At 43.6% G+C, this 22,059-nt stretch overlaps 1 protein-coding gene across 17 annotated transcripts in view; it reads right to left on the bottom strand.

The window, feature by feature from the left end:
* Window positions 1-142: 142 nt before the first annotated feature.
* PIK3CD (phosphatidylinositol-4,5-bisphosphate 3-kinase catalytic subunit delta) overlaps window positions 143-22,059 on the bottom strand; it is a 33,590-nt gene continuing 11,673 nt past the window's right edge. For 7 of the 17 annotated variants that reach the window (XM_049801006.1, XM_049801378.1, XM_049801172.1 and 4 more), the window contains 19 exons: window positions 21,490-21,669; window positions 20,689-20,838; window positions 20,276-20,365; window positions 18,802-19,023; window positions 15,543-15,639; window positions 15,009-15,139; window positions 13,995-14,054; window positions 13,613-13,780; window positions 12,695-12,816; window positions 12,387-12,530; window positions 11,592-11,691; window positions 10,538-10,716; window positions 10,223-10,332; window positions 9,527-9,605; window positions 9,104-9,271; window positions 8,203-8,326; window positions 6,376-6,521; window positions 5,989-6,121; window positions 143-5,409 (listed from right to left, as the gene is read on the bottom strand). In XM_049801006.1, coding sequence (XP_049656963.1) covers window positions 5,272-5,409; window positions 5,989-6,121; window positions 6,376-6,521; window positions 8,203-8,326; window positions 9,104-9,271; window positions 9,527-9,605; window positions 10,223-10,332; window positions 10,538-10,716; window positions 11,592-11,691; window positions 12,387-12,530; window positions 12,695-12,816; window positions 13,613-13,780; window positions 13,995-14,054; window positions 15,009-15,139; window positions 15,543-15,639; window positions 18,802-19,023; window positions 20,276-20,365; window positions 20,689-20,838; window positions 21,490-21,669 — 2,541 coding nt within the window. In that variant the 3' untranslated portion in view covers window positions 143-5,271. The other 10 variants (XR_007506171.1, XR_007506200.1, XR_007506162.1 and 7 more) reach the window with 10 other exon arrangements.

Here is a 22,059-nt window from a genome sequence, read left to right as displayed (position 1 = left end):
TGTTTGCATTTATTTCTTACTGAACAAAACAAAGTTGAATCAAGTTATTTTAACTGTGTGTTAATTTCCCCTTTGCTGATGGTAGTACAAGAGGTTTGTTTTCATTGATCTCAAGCATAGAAAGACCGCAGCAGCATGTGTGTACAATTTATCAGTCTTTTTTTTTATTGTTTTACTTACAAAAACTGTACCTAAAGCAACTGAAAAGTTAAACATGTAAACATTCTCTTCTTACAGAACCACTGTTTGGCTTAAAAAAATACTTCTTTTTTCAAAGGCAACAGAATAAGCACAATCATTTTGTACAGAGTTAAAAAAAATAATCATGGAAACATCTCTAAATAAATAGAAAGGGGTATCACTTTGAGCATGTTTATAAAATCAGAAGCTACTTCGAGTGAAATGTAATATATTTGAAAGTGATTTAAGTTTCACTCTTCAGTACAATTCAACTTGCTGAAAACTATCAGGTGAGCTGCTATTTTGTAAATTTGGAATCAGAGGCTCTTTACTGACCCAGTATAGCCATCAGAGTTTCATTCAAGATGCTATTCCAGTGGTGTACAAGGAAGAAGGTTTACTTGATGACTCACTGATATTTTTACTTCTTGTAGGTAAGTCAACTTTCTAGACTAAGTAACCAACCTCTCTGTAAAACTGTGCTGGATTGAGAAACACCTTTGGAATTGCTCAGTTCTTGCAGTTTACACTGATACAACTTTGTTTTATTGCACTTTTAAAATTGAAGGACAGATGACATGAGCCACTGCTGCTTTGTACTTCTGTAAAACTGTATTAGGGCCCGAGTTTTCTGGAAACACTACCAAAACAATGGCTGAAGCTATGAACTGCTGCGAGTCTGCAAACCAAGTGACTAAGAAGTGTGACTAAGGAGACTACCAAGGTAAGACTGCCTTGCTGCAGTATGACAGGCAGGATCCTGGATTACCAGTTTGTGGCAATGTAAAAGAATTGCTTTTACATTTATGGAATTGTAGGATGTTTCTGCCTTTCTACAAGAACGTACAAACCACTGATGAGGTGGTTGTGGTTTCAGTGCATCTCAGCTTCCACGTGGCCTGATATTTTTGTATACTTTTTGTTCTGTAAATTAGTTCAATGAGGAAGGAAATAGCAATATTTATCTGTTCTCTAAAATGGAGCAAAGTTGTCTGGCCACAGGGAACTCTGCAAGCAAACAGTCTGGACATAGCACCCCAAGAGAGGGAACACAAGGAGGTGAGAAATGTCTGCCTCTCCCTGGCGAGGGAGCAGTGGTTTAGATGGGTGCAGGACTGTTCTGCCTGATGAGTGTGCAAAGAGCTCTAAATCCTACAGTGTTTTCTTTTAATACCAAAACAACTGTTAGAACTTGAGTGTTGGGCTTCTATTTTCCTTTTTGCATTTAGTATTTCAGCAGGACCACTGCCACCCTTACTTTATTCCATGATTGTGGCAAATTTTCTATATGTTCCATGAAGCTTGGGTGCAGAATGTTTGGTCTCCACAAATCTGGCTCTTAAAAAAAAAAAAACCCAAAAAACACAAAAACCAAACCTTGAACTCCAAAAGATGGCATCAAAATCTTTACAGGACAATGATGGAACCTTATAAGAGCATTGTCCTAGAGGGTAGGTGACAGAAAAGCTTGATGCACAAACAAGGTGCTTACCAGACATTCATTGTGTGCATTAGTCCTGCATTATCTGGGAAGTAGCATCATGGGACCTGTTCTTCTGGGGGAAGAAAATAAGGTAAGCAACAGAGTCATCAGATGTTGTACAGCAGCAGCTTGCTGTGAAAGCATGGGCTCGATCACCATCAGTTGTGGTAGAGCAGCTTGACACATGGTAATCTGCTACCCCCATGGAAACTTTTGCATTTGTCCAAGTTGTTATGGCAATGTGTTTTTTTTAATCAGATGTAAGAGATGCAAGCATCTCCCTTCTCCTAATTTAAACTGTGATGCCCAGCACCCTCCTAGCCTCTGAAGCTTGAGGCTATGTAATCTGGCACAGGAAAGGAAAAATACAATACCTAAAAGAGCTGGAAAAAAGAAAGTCTGATGGTTTACTCTCATAATTTGTTGACCAGTGCAGTTTCATAATACTGTACTTGTAATTGCAAATGTGGATTCACTGTTTTGATATTATTTGAAACCTGAGACAGTACCTGCTGTTCAGTTCAAGAAAATCGTGAGTAGTATTCTAGATTCAGGAGAACCACATCAGTGAAAGTAATTTATAGCACAGTGCAGAGAGCTCATCTTTCATAAAGGACAATACTCGAAGACTACGGGAAATTTCTTTTAGTCTGATCTCTAGCAGCAGCAGCAGTGCTAGAGTGTTGGCTGCAGTCAGGATGGTGTTTTGTTTCCTGCAGGTCAGTTTGTACACATTTATTCACTGTTGTTTTCCTAGTGTTATGGTCAAATGTATAGTGACAGGAAGCTAACTTTCCGTTCTAGCTAAGTAGGGTCTGTAACGCAGAGACAGTACAACAAAAACAACTACTTGCTGTAAACATACTTTCAGTACTACTTACTATTAAACAATAGGCTGAAGAACTGTGGCCAGAGGAATGTGTTAACAAGTAGTTTGGTTCCCTTGGAAGGGTACACACCATTCTATCTTGAAATGTTCTGGCCACTTCTCAGCCACATACAGTATCATTTGAAGGGTGTAGAAAAAGGGGAGCTCCAAGGGTTATAGAAAGTTAAAATGAGTTGTCTTCTATATAACTGCTCCTTTTAGTAACAGGTGCTCTATGAGAGGCAACCTGGTTTATATTAATACATACAAACCAGCAGAGAATAGACTTCTTAGCATAACATCTTTTATGAAAAGAAACAGTACTTTAAATCAGAATTTATATTAGTAACAGCATAACACTAAATCATAGTCTGCTAGTATCTGTTTGTATGTAAAGGTAATGAGGGAAGGGTTTATTAAAGGTGTTTCGTACTCTATTCACTGACCAAACCTAGTATTGCCTAGTACTATTCATTTCTACTTAGGGTAGAAGTTACTTTTTTAAGGCAGTGTTAACTTGGCTATGCAGCTAATAAAGAACAAATATATTTAAACATACATACCCTCTTAAAAAAAAAAAAAAAAAAAAAAAAAAAAAGTTGACTTAAACAGCCAGCACAGGGCAGGGCAGCATTCTTCTAAAGTACAGGGGTACCTGATTTTAAAGTATTAGGAAGAGCTGCAAGTCAGGAATGAGCTGTACCTATGTGCTGGATGCAAAAATACTATCAATACAAATAATACTAGCAAATCAAATTTATCCTGTGACAGGGAAGATCTATCACGAATAAACAGGCCAGTTCAGTTTCTGTCCTAAACTTGCTGGTTGTGTGGGGATTATTATAAACCAGACACGAAAGCTAAATTTACACAAGAGAGAAAGTAGTCCATCATTTGACAATATGTACATCTCTTGTCACTGGAGAAACAGGATTTTTTTTTTTTTTTAACCTACATAAGTAAGAGTAAATAAAAGAAAATTGCTCAGCCTAATTAAGGGCATAGAAATCAAATACAGGATTCAGCTTCGGGGGTGTCCTGAAAATTAGACTATGCTATTCCTTAAAAGGCAGGAACAATAGCACCTCTGTAGGAACCTGATGTTGTGGAGAACAGGGGGAATGTAAGGCAGCACCCCAGGGAACTGCTAAAGGAAGCAGGTACTAACCATGCTACTGCACCTATCTTCCAGCCTGACCTGTAGGCTGCAGACTGCTTGATGCACCTCGCTATGCTCACGTGAGAGGCACTGAATGGTAGCAGTGGCTCCTGTTCATCTGTCCCTGTGCAACACCAGTGCTCAGAACTGCTCACCAGGTGAGGACGCTAGCTGGAGACAAAAATATGACACATGAGTAGAAATACGTGATTGGTTACAGCACCTTGTGGGTGATTGGGACAGATTCTGCTTGGGAAGGAGACAGAGGCAGGAGGGAGAACAGGAGGCGGCTGGAGTAGACAGTTTGTCCTGCTTTAGGTACCAGCACGGACGACTGCAGCTTGCTGTCTGGCTGAACCCCCGTACAGACACGCAGTCTTTGCACACCAGCTCTAATAACAGACGAGGAGTCGTGTACCGTGGTTGAAAGGAGGAGGCGTGCAGAAAGGAACTGGGAATAAATTTCTAAGAAGATGAGAGTTGAGATGCAACTTACTGTAAGTAAGTGTTTCAGTGTTAAACCCACTCATCTGGCACTCCTCTATCCTTACACAGGAAGGCAGACTGGCCAAATAACACAGACACAGAGTGGTACCATCTGTCCCAGCTAACGCTGGAATTAACAGTGTTGTATCCCAGTGATTACGTAGGTGTAGGTCAGTGCCCTGCATGCACGTATTACAGGGAAACCAGGTGGCAAAGTAGCTTTAATGTACCCCAACAGGAGGTACGTGTAGCAACCATTACATGCCAATTTTGAAAATGCAATCTTCCTGTTTTCAGGCTTAAAAACAGAATAAATGCAGAAACCTAGGAATTGCTTGAGGCTCAACTAAAGTCTGACTTCAGAAAGCAAACAAAAATAGCTAACCCATTGGTCAATCCAATCCCATTCTTGTGGCATCAGTTTTTTGACAGCAATAGATGGGTTCCAGTTCAGTTTCAAAACACTTTGGCCTCTGTAGCAGAGAGGAAGTAATACGACAGCACAGATATTTTTACCCTGTCACAATGCAGAGCAAAACAATTTGTCCAAGTCAGCTTAAGTGGTGATTTAAGCTGACCTACCTTGGCGTACACTGAAACAGGGTAGGAGGAGCAATCACACGGTGAAGTTGATGTCTCTGAGCTGTAATGGTGGGGACCTAGAAGATAGGCTATTATATAACAGCTACAGGGATACTAGGTCCTCAGTGTTCAGCTAAATTTTCAAGAAAATAGAAATACACACATTACCACACTGGAAGGATATGACAACTGCCTGAACTCTTCCATTAGAAGATGTATTTGAAGCTTAAGTTCTTAAGGGTACAGTACATCTACCTACCTTTCACTGTATGCAGTAATTTTATTGCCTCATGTCTCTTCCTTGTCCCCCAAAGATCTACAGCAGACACGATTACGCGGCTGATGACAGTCGCAACAATTTTTCAGTCATGCAGAAGTGTCTGACCTCTGGGAACACAGGTGGGGGACCTTCAACATGGCAACATTCATCAGTCTTGAAAAACCTGTCTACAATTGCTGGACTCAGTGCACGTATTACATTTTCTTGGAGCAAGTGTGCGGGCTGATGTTGCTCTACTGTCTGTTATCTTTGGATACGTTGTGCGCCAGCCAGTTCACTTTGGTTTTCCAGCTCTCTCGCAAGGCTTCATTAAACTTTAGTCTGAAGTGCTTCAGTGCCTCCTCATCTGTTTTGCCAAGAGCTAGGGAATCCTGAAGGTAAGAGGCAGAAATCAGCGTAGCTTCACTGAAAGTGCAACCGAACAATTAACTGCTCAACTAGTAAGATGTTTACTCACTAAGAAATTACTCCATTGAAAGGAGCACCGAGTGGCCATTAATTGTTTTTCATAGTTACTATAGTTGCACGAGGTTTTTTTTGTATTTATATAGGTGCATCCTACTTTTACATTGGGTATAGGGAAACAGTAGGGGGTTTTTTTAGTGCTCTTGTACAAAGCTACTGTATTTCAGTTGGCCACGGCTAGGTTGTTATAATTTAAGAGACAAGCCGGGAACAGGAAATGATATACAACCAAAGAGCTCTGTCTCCTTTCCCACAAACCGCTTCTACAAGGTACCTACTGCCTTTATGCTGAAGAATCTGAAGTCATCTCCTGAGGACCGGTATCTGGCATTTCTGATGTCCTGCGCATTAATGTTGGATGTCTACTTGTGATTTTTGGAGCTCAATTGCCTCTAAGAATATGTCCTTCCACAGTGAACTCCTCCTCACTGAGCTACAAGATCAGGTACTCTGTTTTAACCGTATCTGGGCTCTGCTTCTCTTACCTTTAAATACTGAATGTCTTTAGAGCAGCTGAGTTCTGGCAGGCCAGCAGCTTTCATCAGTGCAAACAAGTGCAGGAAGAGAAGACCATGGCGCCTCAGAATCATATAGGCTTTTTCACAATAACCCCTGAATCTGTTCAGAAAAGAAGATGAGGCAAAGGAATGAAGAATGCAAGCTATACCATTTTATAAAGCAAGACTACTTATTAGTCTGAACTCTGCTGTCTGCCTTGATGACTACCCAGCTCTTTCACCTTCTCTAACAGGTAGATAAATTACTTACTTTTGTGTGTATAGACAGCTATAGGCAACATATCATTGGTGGAAATAAATTCTGAAAATTCAGACCTTAAAAAGTTTACGTTAAGTTTAACTGCTAACACTTACCTTTCAAACTTCTCATTGTTGTTAGTTTTTCCTTGCTGGATGACATGCACAAAGTCATAAGTTAAGATGAAAGGAACTCGTTCTCTATTAATACCAAATTTAGTCTTGAAGTTCCCCAAAAAGTGACCAAAATCAATATGGAACAGCTGAAAATACGGAAGAAAAAAATTGTTTTCAGAATAGTATCTATTTTAGCTGATCAATGTTGAGTTCTCTTCACAGTTACTGTATTCAAAAGATACTGACCATAGGATTTGCGGAGGGAGAAAAACTACCTCTCCCGTGGCACTTCTTTGGGAAAAGAGGCAATATTTACTTGCCAAGATATTCTCTAGCGTAGTTGGATGTTGGATAGGGCAGAAAAGGTACTTACCTCTTCAATACTTGGTATATCTGAAGAAATTTCTGATTTTTATAAAGCCTTAGAGTCTTACTAGCAGAAGCAGAAAGAGAACTAAAAACAGGCACCCTACCAGTGGAGTTTGCTGTCCCAGACAGTGCGTGGAAAGATGATGTCCTGTTTTGAAGTTGCTACAAAATATTACTTGCTCAGGTAAGGCTTCTTTTCCCCCCTCCTTTTTTGGTTTTTTTTTTAAATACCAAGCACAGTGCAGTCGTTCCACCACTAGCACAGCGATGGGAAGGAGGATCCTGTGCAGAACCTTGCACACTATGGCGATTTTGCAGAGCCCCTGTAAACCCCAGATATTCAAACCCCGGGTTTGATACCGCAGGGCATCAGCTCCCCCACGTGGACAAACAACTGCGTGGCCTCTGCTCTGCAAAAACAGTTTTGTAAGCCCCTGCCCAGCACTTTTTTTAATGGGGAGAAGAGGCAGCCCTAGAAAAGGGGCTGCTGCTAGTCACAGCCCAGGGAGGGACGTTAGTGTCTTGTTAGCAAATGACACAGTGTCTCTGTCCCTGCTGTGACCCCAAAACAAAGGCACTACTAAGTTTCTTACACCATGACTGCTTGATTTACAAGAAATAAGATGTAGAGGAGTGGGATGCTACACAGAAAGAGTGCAGGCAGGAGTTGCCCATACCTGAGACAGGAGTGTCAAAAACAGCAGCAGCCAATTTTGTACTTTCAAATATTAACTAACTGGCTGACTTCACTGGACCTGCAGGAGACTTACCTTGCACCATATAGCACAGGGTTGGTTTAGGCTTTGTAGAATTCACAATTAAACAAGAAAGATAGCTTAGACTTCCCCCTATACCAAAATATTACTCATGTGGTTTAGTACATGTCCTGTTAACAAACGGATTTTCTTTTTCCTAGTTTTGCCTTTTGTCTTCCGAACGGTGCATGAGAAGACAAGTAGAGGAATCAGTACAGGTATCACTGTGAAATTAAAACCATGCTGATCACTTGCATTCATTTTTAAAAAACAAAACAAAACAACATTTTTTTTAGGAGGAAGACTATAAATTTATATCAACTTGGGTAACAGAGGATCTTACCAAGGAACTACAAGCCATTTGTGACTGCTGAAGCCAAGTAAGTCTTCAGACTGGTAAGTACAGTGCTTGAGTTTGCAACTGCAGACAATTTTAGGTCTGAGAGGTATGAATTGCTCCACTGTAATTTCAAAGTTGGTATTAACAGCTACAGCTGATGGCAATGATGCTTACAGAATTGTAATTCAAATTATAAAACTGTATTTACCCTCTTAATGATAGAAGCTATTGAGAATATTTGTCCAGTCTGCCTCTCGGGCGGAAGGCGAGGTACATTCCTTAGCAGTAGGATTGCACTGGGATGTATAAGTAGCATTCATGCCCCTCTTCCAGTACTTCAACAGCAGCAGTGAATCCCCATACCTGTCCAGTTTCCCGGATCATGATGTTATCACTGTGCCGGTCACCTATCCCCAGCACATATGTTGCCACGCAGTACCCAGCACAGGAAAGAGTGAACTCCTCTATAGCTTGTTCTAACGCGTCGCTGAAGAGGGTGAGAAAAAGATTGAAAGAGACTTTTACTTTGGACACCCATACTTCACCACTGGAAAAGTTTTTATAGCTTCCCCCATGCAAACCTGCAGGAGAAGGTAAGGCAATCACATGTTTGAATTTCTGTAGTGCTCTCCAGAGGCAGTACTCCCATCCATCCTTTGCAAAAACTAGCTGCAATAACAACTGTCTGTAATTGGAGAGGTCCAGATAAGGTTGTGTCCACAATCTCAACAAAAATGGTTTAGTCTCAACTAAATTCACTCATTTCTAATCTCCACAGATCCAAAAGACGGAAGCAGGCTCTCAGAATGCTGCATCAGAGAAGCACTGATGTATTGCTGCTGTCTGTTTCTGTATCTTGTAAAACACCCCAACCTACACAGCTGTTGTGCTGCTTGCTTTTTTCACCTCCCAGTTTTGGCATTGCTCCTGCCCCTTTTCCAGCTGCCACCACACTATCTCTGGAGAAAGTAACGTGACCAATGGGAAGATCGAGGTTTGGATCCAGCCTGTGAACAGTGCTACCTTAAGCGATTAAAGATCAAAAACCTTGCACGCAGTAACCCAGCTGCCTCCATTTCTGCTCAAGACCCATACAGATCCACATGATGCCTTCCAGTGTGCCAGGCAGCGAAGCAGCCATAGATATTGTGGGACAGCTTGGGAATACGCATAACTGAAGGAAAAAATTGAGCGAAGCAGAAGAAACGTCTCTAGATGGAAGGAAGCAGTAAAGCGGCACTGAGTACAAGGTAAGCCCACTTACCCTGGGTTCTTGGATTTTAGCCAGTTCAGCAGTGCATCCTTGTTGAAGGCTGCAGTGGCCGCCATGTTGCTCTTGTTCAGCTGGATGTTGGCAATGGTGTCTGAATGCATGACTACTTCTATCAGTCCCGTCTTGTCTCCTGTGGAGAGGCAGCCATAAGGGGTCATCCTGCAGAGATGAAAGAAACCCTTCCACTGAAATCTTGCCCAGAAGTGGGTTGAGTTGACTTTTAAGTTTTCCCTTGTCTGCCTTATCTACTCCATATCTTCTCTGCATTTCTACTCCGCAGTACCACAAAACCTGACTAAGCTGCTCATGGAATACTAGACAGACCTGTCGGGGACAAAATAAGCTTACAGACAAAATGGCCTCACCACATCCAATTTATCATTGCACTGGGACAACTGTGTGTACATTACTCACCTCAGGTCCAGGCCCTCCTGCTTCCAGAGGATGTCCATCAACTGGATCATCTGCAGAGTCAGCATGTCCTGACGAAGATCTGTGCAGCATTACCAAGGAAAAAAGGGTCATAAGTACCTCTCATTCTCTGCTCATCTTGTGCTCTTGCAAGTGGCACTTGTTTTGCCCCTGGAGCAGGCTGCTAGAGCGGCCTTTGCCATGTTTGTCACTTGCTAGGTCGAGCTAGTAAAGAACATCAGCACAGGGCAATGTTTACTAGTGCAGTAATACTGTAAAGCCACCATACCAGATACCTTAACTTGGACATGATTATACTAATGGAGGTATACGCTACTTCACTTTGCCAAAGCCCTTCAGGTAGTAGTCAATGTAGCAATTTAGAAAACATCTGTCTGGACACAACACTGAGCAGCAGCCACTCCAACCCTACAAAGCTTGGACTGCTGTAGCTCTTTCAGAGCTCACACCAGGTTTCTTTTTACTGTGTGAGGTTATCCAGCTACTACTGTGCTAAAATCTTAATGAAGAGGGCAGCAAGTGGAAATAGAGGGGAGAGTTTATTTTATCTCCAGCTTACTGACAAAAAACTCAAACACATTGATAGTCCTCATCTACATCTATTTAGGCCCACTCACCACAATAAATATCTGAAACTATTACGCCTGTGAAAACATATCCTTTAAAGACTTGACTTACCATCTCCATTTTTAAAAATAATACCCACTCCACCTCCACCTGTCTCTTCATTATTAAACACAATCCATAAAGGTTTCATTTTGGAGTCCATAAAGGTGCACTGATCCACACTAGAGGAAACAAGAACACTACCATCAGAGTTTCCATCTATTAAAAAAGCAGCAGCCATCTAAGCTGCAAATTCAGCTGCATTTACAAATGCGAACAGACTGGTGCCTTCCATGAGGAAAGAGGACCTTGTGGTAAACAGAAGCCTGGCTCTACTGCTGACCAAAGCCTGCGGCGCAAATTAAGAGATACAGTTATCTTCCTTACCACACTTCAGTGAGGATAATGTTGGGGTTCAGGGGGGACTGGAGGTGGGAAAGTGCTTCAAGGTAAGTTTCCTGCTTCATGCACATATGCATCATCTCCTTGGTTTGAGGCTTGGTGGCCTTCTGAGAACTCACTTTAACAAAGTCATTCAGAGCTTTCATCTTGTTGAGTGCTTCTCCCTGAAAAAAAGGAGGGATGGAACAGGGTTAACAAATGGGAAATTCCTGGAGAAAGTTTAAAAACTATTAAAATCTACTGTGAAACGTAAACCTTCCTTGGTTGTACCTCTTACCTTCTCTTCATCTTGTGGCGATTTCACACATTGCTACAAAACAAATTTACTACTATCTGCTTGAGGGAGATCCATAATCAATTATGGATATTCTGCTAGGCACAAATGCATCACAAGGTAATGACTGCACCAGGAATAATGCACATTATCAAGCACCAAAGGAAGAAGTCAGGTGCACTGGTTAGAAAAGTGAGGATGAGACCTACAGTCCCTGCCCTTCAATGCTTTTGAGGAGTTCTGGTTATGCAAAAGTGCCACTGAGTCTTGAAAATAGAAGCAGCACTGGTTTCTGGGCAAATGTTAGATACAACACGTATACACGAGTCCCTCACTTCTGAATTAAGTACAGTGATCCTTGATAGATACCAGAGAAGTTTTAGAGAGTGGGTAAAACAGCAGGATTGCCTGACACAGCAACTGAAGGAAAGACTGCACCACTCCGAATCAGACAGCCAGTCGTGATCAGCTCCTACTACCATGGTAACTCATTTAACTCATCTAATAAAAGCAGTGGTCCTTGAACATTTCAAACCATTCTAGACACATAGTGTAGTGTGGGACATGTGGGGATGAGTAAGAGATGAGCAAAGTCACATGTGAAGGGGAACTCCAGGCTCTTACTAGGATATGCCAAAATCAATATAGCAGTTAGTTAAAAGGCTTTTTTTATATTACTGACAACATTAAGTTGGAAAAGCTAACAGCTGAGAACCAGCTCCAAGCAAGAGGGAAGTCAGCCTTACGGCTAAAAGCAATTTTTACCTGTTTCATCAGAACTTTCATATGATGGGTGCTGCCTCTGCAGTATGCTTCCAGGATCAGGCCAAACCTCAAGGCAACTGCAGGAACATGCATTTCTGACCTAGCGGAAGAAGGGAGGTTAAAGCAATTCTGACTCACTGCAGTGAGTGACTAATTCTCCCATTCATGCCAGCACAAGGAGGGAGGGAGAGGAGGGTGCAGAATATTAGCTGCTGTTTAGATTTTTCTATGTACTGGGGAGGGGAAAAAAAATGCACTCACCCCCAGAAGGTGATGCAGAAAAACCATTGCTTGAAGTGATGAGACATCTTTCTGAATGACTGAATTGCTAACCACTCCTTTAAGAACATTACTTAAGGAGCAAGGACAGTTCAGAGCCTATGGCTCAGAACTGGCAGGTGGCCATGGATGTCCAAAAGTACATTTCAACTCACAGGCATGTGTGTATATATATACAAATTCTGGAAACAGAACCTAATCCAAACACCACCCCAACAACAAAAGAAAAAATAACAAACAAATTTAAAAAGATTGTGTGTCCTCCTGCAGTAATCCTTATTCAGTCTCCCAGAGTAAAATGCAGCAATTCCTGGGTTTTGGTAATCACAGCAAGGAAATCCCACCAATGGTTTGATGAAAAACACTAGCTAAAGGACAGCCAATAGCCTTTAAATCAACACCCTGACATCCATACATACAGACAAGCTTACTGTATCGCTTCAGAGCAATGAGGAAACCAGTAAATGCTGGTTTCACTCGATTACTGAGAAAAAGCCCAAAACATTTGCTCTTTACCTCAGATGCCAGAAGAGGAAGTGGCCGATCTTGCGGTTGGATAACGCCCTGTCCAGCAGGAACTTGGTTAATTCACAGTCTAAGTAGGATTCATACTTAAGCACCTGGACAAGCTGTAGCAGGTATTGGAACAATTCATGATCTCTGTGGACAGAAAGGAATAATAAAAGACAACCTTATCTTTACTGCAACAAGCATACTTGCAAAAACCGCAAAGACAAGACTGTCAGCCTTGTTCACAGTTCCCCTCAGCAGCCCTAAACATAAATAGAAAGGGGCTCTGCATATCCCTTGTGGATAACACTTACGTCAGCTTCTTTAATGAGTTGATAGCAAAGGAACCAACATAACGGTCAGGAAAGCTAAAATCCAGCAGTTCCAAGGCATTCAGGACAGGCAACTCTGGCCAGGTCTGAAGCAGGGAAATCATCTGTAAGGGGGGGGAGGAATGGGGGGTGGAAATAGCAAAAAAAAAAAAGGAACAAGCTTTTTATGACAATCAGTATAAATCTAAAATTTTAGTGATGGAAGAACAGCTCCTTTTTGGGGGGTCACTATTTATAGATGCCTTAGAGCAACTTTGCAGACACCAGCTCAAAAACCATCAGTCCAAACTTTCCAGCAAGGCTGACAGGAGGAACCATCCAAGTCCACCACAGGGTTACATTTGCTGTACCACAATTAGTGGAATAAGCTTTTTGGGAAAAGCACTTTTCTGCAGCATAATAATGTAGACTAGAAAGGGACCCTTAGAAGGTCCTGTCAAAGCTCTTGAAGTAAGAACAGCATCCTGCAGCACAGACACCATCCCTAACTGATGTCTGACGTTCTCGGTGGAAGAGATTCTCTGACCCCCTGAGGCAGGCTTGTACTCGTCTCTCACTGTCAGTTAAAATTATCCAATCCAGATCCTATTTCTGCCGTGAATTAGACAGACTTTTTCTTGCCTCCGGTTTCTAGAGGGAATAAAGCAAGACCTTGTTGGCCAGTAATGAGTCTGGGAGAGCGCACAGAGCCAAACAGAGCTCGGAAGAGCCAAACCTCAACTCAGCTGGGTACCACTTGCCATAAGTTCGCAGTAACTGGATGAGAACAGAAAACTACCTGCACCGGGGCACTGCAAAACATCCCCTGCTAAGTTGTCCTTCCAAGCACAAACGCAGGAATGCAGACACTGAAAGATGGATCAAAAAGGGAGCCCTGGCTGCCAACCCCCACATCCTCACCTGGGCAACATCTTCATGCTTGTTCCATTTGGTGATGATAAGAAGCTTTGCCAAAGCTTGAGGGTACTGGTCACGGATATCATACCTCATCTTCCACACCAGGTCTTTCTCATGCTCATATAGTTCTGTGTGGCTCCTCCGCTCCAGTATCTCCTTCAGTTGCAGCTTCTGCTCATGGGAATCACAGGAAAGAGCATACACAGGGCTCAGTCTCAACACAGAGGACTCGCTCAGCCCAGAGAAACCCTGTAGGACTGGGGCACGACCCAGTTCGGTGAAAAAAAGCTGGTTGAGGGTAAGGTGGAAACATATAACTTGATCTATGAAACCAGGCTTGCGTGTAGCCTGCACATAGCCAAAAAACTGATGCCAGAAGACTCACCTCCTCAGGATCTTCTGGTGCAGCACGGGGTTGTTCTCCATTCCTCCCCAACTCCAGCAGCTGGGATACAAATAAAGAGTCTGAGAAAGGCTCCTCATTTCCTCTGTACTTCTAGCTCACCATCACTTCAGGCATTTATGCTGCATTAGAGATCAGTCACTTGCCACCTCTGGAGAAGGGAATCACACCTCTCACAGCCCAAATGTAGGTAATGTACTCAGCAGGACCCCTCTGCTCAGAGGTGTAACCTAACTGCCCATAGAGCCCCTTCCCTGGTAATAACAAGAACGAAGGGATGAGTCCTTTCCCCCAAAAGGGCACATCTGCACACCCACCCACATAGTTCATGAACAGGGGCTCTGGGTCACTGAGCTCCAGGCTAACACGAGCCATTCCAGATTCTTAGAATTGGCGTGCGTTTGCCAAGCAGACAGCACTACCCAAGCCACCTTGCACACTGGCACAATCCATTAAAGCTTCTGAGCCAGAACACGCATCGGGGGGGAGCATGCGTATATGTCCCTGGCAGAGCAGATCTCCTTTTCTTTCCTGTAACGGGCACATTTCTTCTTCCACTTTGAGTGTCTGACCAGTTGCTGTGACAGATGGAAAATCCCCATACCACACAGCATGTTATCACTCTGTGCTGAAAGGGAGGGTGCTGTCTACTTTCACTCATTTCCCCTTTATTCCTCTTCCTTCCTATAGAGCCTAATGCTGCACGCAGTTTAAAGGCGGCTCAGTTAAACCCATTTTTTTAAACAAATGCTCATCTGTGAGAGCAGCTTTACCTCAGGAATTCACAGGAATTCACAGCTTGGAAAATTATTCACTCAAAGGTCCATTAGTTAAGAGAAAAAGCCAAATTTTCAATTAACAGTATCTATTCATCAAGTTTGCTTGTACCCAGTCCCTGTCGACAGCTACCCAAGAGACAGTGACACTGTATGCTCCTACACCAGCAAAGCTAGGGAATGTCTAAGCCTTCCAAAAAAAAGTGTCCATGTCCCCTACCTGCTCAAATGATGGGTAATACACAGGATGCAATGCAACGCTGGGGAAGCAGATGACCAAAGCTGCTGCACTTTCTGTGTTGGGGTTGCACTGTACCGTGCCCATGGGGTTCAGAAGTTCCCCTTTCTCATCTGAAAAGCAAAGTACGTGAACCCATGAACCCAAATCTTCCGAAGCTTTGGTCCAGAAAGCAGAGCAGAGGCAGCTTCCAGCTCTGTCACTGGACATTTCCCAGCCCTGAGCAGCTCACTTCATTTTCCTGACCTCTCACAAGCAACCTATACGTGACATCTTTAGAACAGCAGTAACTTCTTATCTCATACATGCAATGCCAAGCAAAACAAGGCCTTCATCTTGACAGGGCTCTAGATGCCATCACAATATAGAGCGGTAATTGTACTGGGCCTGCCAGTCTGAACTATTATGGCCACTCCTACAACTACTGGACAGCAATGCAGAATGCAGGGCATCTACTGTCCTTATGGTGGAGACTAAAGATGCAAAACAATACAGCAGCTCTATCTCCTGACATACCTGGAAAGGAGGACCACATGTGCAAGCAGCACTCCCCTGTTTTCAGCTGGTCCTTATAGTCAAAGAGCATGACATTCACCCACGCAATTGGGCAGTCCTGCAAAGCAAAGAAAGCAGCTCATTTGGGTGCTGTAACTGCAAAGGCTGGATGAAGGGAAGAGAAAAACTAACAAGGAAGTGAGATATCCCCATGCAAAGCAAAGCCCTAACAATAGGCAGGAATAAGAAGTTATATAATCTTGATCTTTTCCAAGTCAGCAAATTGCTACACAGAATACTACAGGCAGGTAACTTACCATTCAAGAGTATGTAGGCACCCCCTCACCAAAGAGGTGCTGTAAAGACTATACCACCCCAGGCAGCTATGCCTGTCTGCTTACCTTTTAAATTCTCCTAAAATCAGAGTACAAGATGGCATCAAATTCAGATATTTGCCAAAACCTGGGGTCTTTTGTGTGATGCTGAATGGCACCAAACGCTCCCTGAAAATACATCTAAAACTTCATCACCCGCTATTTTGCATAGCTGAAGAATCTCTACATTTCTGGTAAGGCCTTGCAACTCTACACTCAATGATATTTGAAGGAGCTGTGATATACATAAGTTCAGGTATTTCACAGTTTGAGGGGAGGGAGAAGAACCTTAATTTTGAAACAGGGAACACAGAGTTAGTGTGACTTAAGAAAATTAGGCAAAGAATGCTAGATATATCTGATAAGAGGAAGAAAAGGCTTGGTTCCTTTGTACAATAATAAACACTATTTATAGAAATCAAACTTTATGCTGCCAACCCCTCACCACACACCCCCAAAAATAAAACCCAAAAGTCCAACCCAGTCACACAAGCCAGTCTCACTTTAGAGGTGGGAGACTCCAGCAAGTGACTGGGACATGGCCAAGAAAGAGAAGCCATCTCCCTGCTCTAACCCAGTTCCCTGCTGCCAGAGCAGACAGACATATTCCACAAGTGACCTAACATTTCCTGCAGTCAGGTTCCCCAAATGAAACAGTTTCCTCCGTATAACAGTTTCAGCAACACCAGCATTTCACTCAGCTGCTCAGAAAACACCAAGGCTTAAGCATACGCTAGCACAGAAACCGACTTGCCAAGAGGTTGCGAGGCAAAATTCTAGTGAGACGCACCCACAAACAGCGTAATATTTGAAGGGAACCACAGTGAGACATCTTTTTGTTCCACTGAGACATTCTGGAGAATGTATCCGGCTTACCCCGAAAGTACACCAAAGGACTTGGTGGAGGTAGCAAAGTCAGCACTTTCCTCTAATGCGACAAAATTAATCACTTCCAAGTGGCCTCTCACAAACCTTTGAGTTGATTTGATTAGACTGAGTATCTTCAGTAAAATCCCATTTGAGACATCAGCTTCTAGATCATAGGGAAAAGCCAAACTAAACACCACCACCAGCAATAACCTTTTCTAACAGAGTAAATGACATCAAACCACAGTGCAGAGCCTGCCAAAACGCAAGGCAAGATTTTTGGTGGATAAGGTCCAGCAAAGCAACGATTCAGCATTGTAAGGACAGAAATATCTCCTGCATGACTTACAGAAACACTGAAAGCCAACCCTCTGGGTGACATTAACCCTCTGACTCATCCCAGTCAGTCTGCAAACATGCCTGTTTTTGTGGCAGTAAATGATTTAGTCCCACCTATCTGCTCTGGACAGACTGCACAGACAAACAACATGCACGTAATTAACCTCTGAGTACCATAAGGAAAGCAAGCTAAAAGATTATTAATCAAAAACAAAAACCAGGGTGCACTCTGACTGTAACCTCCTCTTACCAATCATTTTAAATGAGATCTGGGCACCTCACTCAGAGCTGCAGCTGATCATGTGGAAAAAAATCCATTTCTGCAGAGCTCAGCTCCAGCAAACATTGTGATTCTATATTAAGAGCTCACCAGAATGCATCCACCTTTCCCCAGTACCAGAACACACACAAACAAGATCCTCTTAACAACTCAGCTAACCAGGCTGGTTTTGTTTTGTCAATCAGAGTAGCAAGATTTCTCTCTGACTGCTTCAGAACTGAAAATTATTCCAGTGTGACCACAAAAACACAGCCTGTGGATGAATCAGATATTCTGTTCAACAAAAGCCTCCAGCAGGAGTTGGAGTTCTGCTATTCTTAAGTAAAAAAAAAAAAAAAACAATAAAAAGGTTGATCCTGGTCCTGGCCTCAAAATGTTCCCATTCTGAAGTCTCCAACCCAGAAATTGGTCCACACAAGCAGTACTAGTGTGTTGCCTGTTGCTCCCCAGACATTAATGCACTGTAACCCTGAGAACTCTATTGATGTCAACACAACAAAGCTCAGTGAACCTCCCAGCAGTGAAAAGAAGCTAGCAGAACTGAGACTAAAATCTGTGATCACATTTATCAGCCCCTCATTTCTCTGCACTCTAGTAAAGATGGCATGACTAATCCTCTCTTTAAAGCATGGTAACAGCGTTTTTGTGGCTGCAGAAACAATAATTTGCAGAGGAACAAATGCATTTGTTGCTCATAAAGAAAACTCTTCACATGCAAAGAGCTAGAGGCATCATGCTTAAGTTACAACACTGGGAAACCAGCAATTCAATTAGAGGCTGCACTTAGATCTACTTTTAGTTACTGAATTATTAATGGACTAGAAGTTTTGAAATAGAGGACAGTGAGAAATATCACTACATCTCTGATTCAGAAGCTCAAAACAAGAGCTTCCAAAGTGATTTAACGCTTTCTATCCTCAGTTTGCAGCATCTGAACAGTAACCTTGAAGATTCTGCACTTTATTTTACCTCACCTAAAGCTTTGCTGTAACCAGCATTTACATTCCTCATTTTCTTCCTCCTTCTTAGCTGTTAATTTGCTCCATGGGGGATTTGCATGAAAGACCTTAGTAGAAAGAAGACGCAACACAGAAGATGGTTTAACCTCAACTACAAAACAAGGAAGTTGCAGAACAGTAAAATAGAGACACTAACACAAATGATTCCTCTTTATGTGCATTCATATGTTGGGTATGTTTCTTAATGGTCTTCCTGGACAAGAAATTACATTTAAACAACCTTTCCTACAGGCAATCACTCCTCAGTTTCCTGTTCTGTTGAAAAAGTTACTGGCCATCTTTCTGTAAGCTCTTTTATTAATACAGTCCTCTTGTGCAAGCAAAGGGCATTTGGTTCAGAACGGTGTCCTGTGCCCTCCAGCACTGGCAAGCCTTGCTCAGACCCACACTGGCTTACTTACAGCTTTCTTGGACTTCTTCTTGGTGGAACGTGCCTTCTTTGCCTTCTCGATGACAGCATAGAGGGCAAAGCAGAGCCGCGCCATACGAGGAAGATCACAGATGTTAATATCAAAATCCAGCCTCTGCTTCCACACCGGCTCTGAGCATACGTTCACTTCAGAGCTTGACACTGTCTTGCACAGCATCTCATTGCCATGAAAGAGACCTGCTTGCACGACCAGCTGAGGGAAGGAGAAGCAAGAGAATACCATGAATCCACAGGGACTTGACTTGTTTGCTGAAGACGCATGATTAGAAGAGGAATGGGACAGGCCATCCACTCCCCTGAAGAGGATGGACTACTCCTGTCCCTTTCCCAATTCACTGAGACATTAAGTTCCTTAATCTTCCTCTTCACTCAACTTCAGTAAGGGCAATGTTATCTTTTTACTTCATGCGGACTTGCAAGAGCTGCTTAATCATTGCAAAATGCTTGGGTAATCCATTGGTAAGAGTATTACAGGTTTCATGCTGTAAAGCCAGGCCACGTAAATACCAAATCTTGCCCCCCTAGATGCTGCAAAAGCTCAGGAACCCGTCATACTGAAAAAAACAGGCAGACACCAAAGAGCTGGGCCAGTGCTTATGCCAAAGAGGAGGCAAATTGACACCCCAGGAGAAGGGCACCTGCAAACAGCTGAGCCCCAAACCAGGCCTGCAGCGCAGTGCCAATGGCGAGCTGCCGCTGGGTGCACATTTGCCTGCAAATCTGCACTCCTCTTGCAGTCTGCCAGATTGCTGTACAGCCGATAGGCCAATCTCATCCCCATCTTTACCTCTTGTTACTGTATTGCTGGCTAGTCTGAATCACAGGAGTCCTCCCCAGGAGAAGATCCCTGCAAGTGATGGGGCACTGGGCTGAAGAAATAACTATTTCGTTGCCTGTTTCTTTATAAAGCCTTGCCCTGCAGAACACCTGTATATGTGATATATTCATGCCCCGTTTCCTTCCTTTCCCAAAGGGCAGTCATTCCCCTTCTCCACATTTGCCTGCTCCCCCTTCATCGCAAGCAGCTTGCAAATCCGAGGGCTTTGCTGCATCATGCTTTCTGTCTTAATTTTGCCGGTCACCACCTCTCCTACCATTCTCTCTTGTCCGAGCTGAATTTCCCCTCCTCTGCTTCTTGCAGGCTTCCCTGCGCCTCCACACTGCTGTCAAGCAATATTACCACAGGGCAGCAGCTCTGTTTGCTACTCAGAAACTTCTGCAGGGGAGTGTTTCTAAGAATGCACTGCTGGGCCACTGCTTAGTGAGTTCCCTTCCCCTTCCTGTTGTGCTGCAGTTTAGAAACTGCCCAAAGGCTGAATGAAGCATAATAGAGCATCACATGAGATCCAGCTATCGGCCTCTGCTTTCCTCACCACACAAACAAGACAGATGCACTGGGAAAGCCAAAACACAAAACCAAAACCCCAAAGTGAGTCAGTACGTACCTTCATTCTTTCGTCTGCATTGACCTTGCTGCCTTGCACCAGCTCAATGTAGAAAGACTGCTCTAAGGACCAGAGAGAACTATAGTTTGGCTAGAAAGAGAAAAGGGTTCCGATCAGAAATAGATGCAACAAAGACTTCTCGAGCCAGCACCAGACCTCATCTCTCATCACGTGCTTTTTTGCTCCAACAGAAAAGAGCGTTGCCTTGCAGGTGGGCAGCGTGAAGTCTGTGACAACCAGGGAAGTTGTGGAGGGAGCTGCAAGGCTGCCTGGAAATTCCCAGCTCTTAGACCCTAGCTAGGAACCCATCCCGAGAGAGGCAGGGAGAACCAGCTGCCGTTCCCAGACAAGATCAGCATCTCCATCAACGGATGAGTTGAGGGTGACCCCGCTGGGTGACTGTCCCCTTTTACCTTTTTCTTAGGGAGTGGGGGAGGCTTGGCAGCCATCTTGGGAGGGCTGGCAATACAGTTGGTTTGCTCATCTCTCATAGCAATGATAGTGGAGGAGTGTACCATGGTCAGGTGGGGCGTTAGGCCTCGGTGCAGGCAGCTGCGAATATACTGCAAAGAGAGGAGAGAGTCAGCATGGAAGAAAGAGCCAGGCAGGCAAGAGCAGTCACGCAAATCAGAACTGGCTGAAGCAGAAACAGGTGGAATGAGTAAGGGAAGGACACAGCAACAATCAAAATTCAGTTTTTATTTATCTCCTCTTGCTTTATAAACCTGCAACTCACTGGACTCACGTTGCCAGCACTGAGAATATGAAGTGCCTTTTATAGCTGGCATTTCATCAACCGACTTAAATGGCTGCATTAAGGGAAAACACTGAGAGGGATTCAGCACTCCCAACAGCAGTTTGACCTGCCAGGGGAACACAGGATTACTTGCCCAACTTTCAGCAGGAGAACCCGCAGCCCACCATGCAAGCAAACAGACATTTCCAGAACAATAGTCTATAAAATAAATCCATTTACACTGCACTTGGTACCCAGGGACGGGCTTACATCACTAGCCCTCAAAAACATAAGAATCTGTTAGGTTGCCAGAAGTACCCCTTGCCCTAACTAGCATCCAGGTCCTGCCACTGATGCATTGCACTCCTGTAAACAGCGTTGGCTCCCTGATGGAGGATAACACGTCTCAATCCACCCTCCCAGCAAGACGAGGCCATATGGGAACAGGGTCATTGATAAAGCAAGACACAAGGCTCACCTGGAACTGGTACAGGGGGTAGTTCCCATAGAGATATTCACATTTCCCATTCACCTGCAGGGTGTAGTCCTCTGGGTTCTCCACTGTCTCATGGCGGAAGACGGTAGCCTGCTTCTTGATAGCATAGCTCATTAACGTGATGGGGAACTCCTTTGGGGAGATCTGGAAAGTGAAGCTCTCCTGCAATCCCAACAACACAGCATACACTGTCAAATGCCAACAAAGGGCTGAAATCAGCACAAGGAGCAGCAGTAGCTCAGCGTATAAGTAACAACATTCCTGTTGCTGACAATAAAGAGCAGGATAGGAAGGCAGAATTACCCCCCCACACACACATTAGCAAATAAGTAGGGATGTTTGCCAAACTGGGCAGGAGCATGTTTCAGCAGCACAAGCGCAAGGCTGGAAATCAGGAACTTCAAGTCCAGTTTAAGCAGAATCACCAGTTCATGTGGTTGCTAGTCATTAAAAATCTTCCCACTGTCATTCCACCAGCAAGGCAGAGGGTGGCTAGGGTCACCATGCTCAAACACACTGCTCTGGAAGGCCCTTCTCCCATGGGGTGGCTCC

This window comes from Accipiter gentilis, chromosome 1, assembly GCF_929443795.1.
Source record: "Accipiter gentilis chromosome 1, bAccGen1.1, whole genome shotgun sequence".
Taxonomy (NCBI): Eukaryota; Metazoa; Chordata; class Aves; order Accipitriformes; family Accipitridae; genus Astur; species Astur gentilis.
This window is presented reverse-complemented; position numbering and strand designations above follow the sequence as displayed.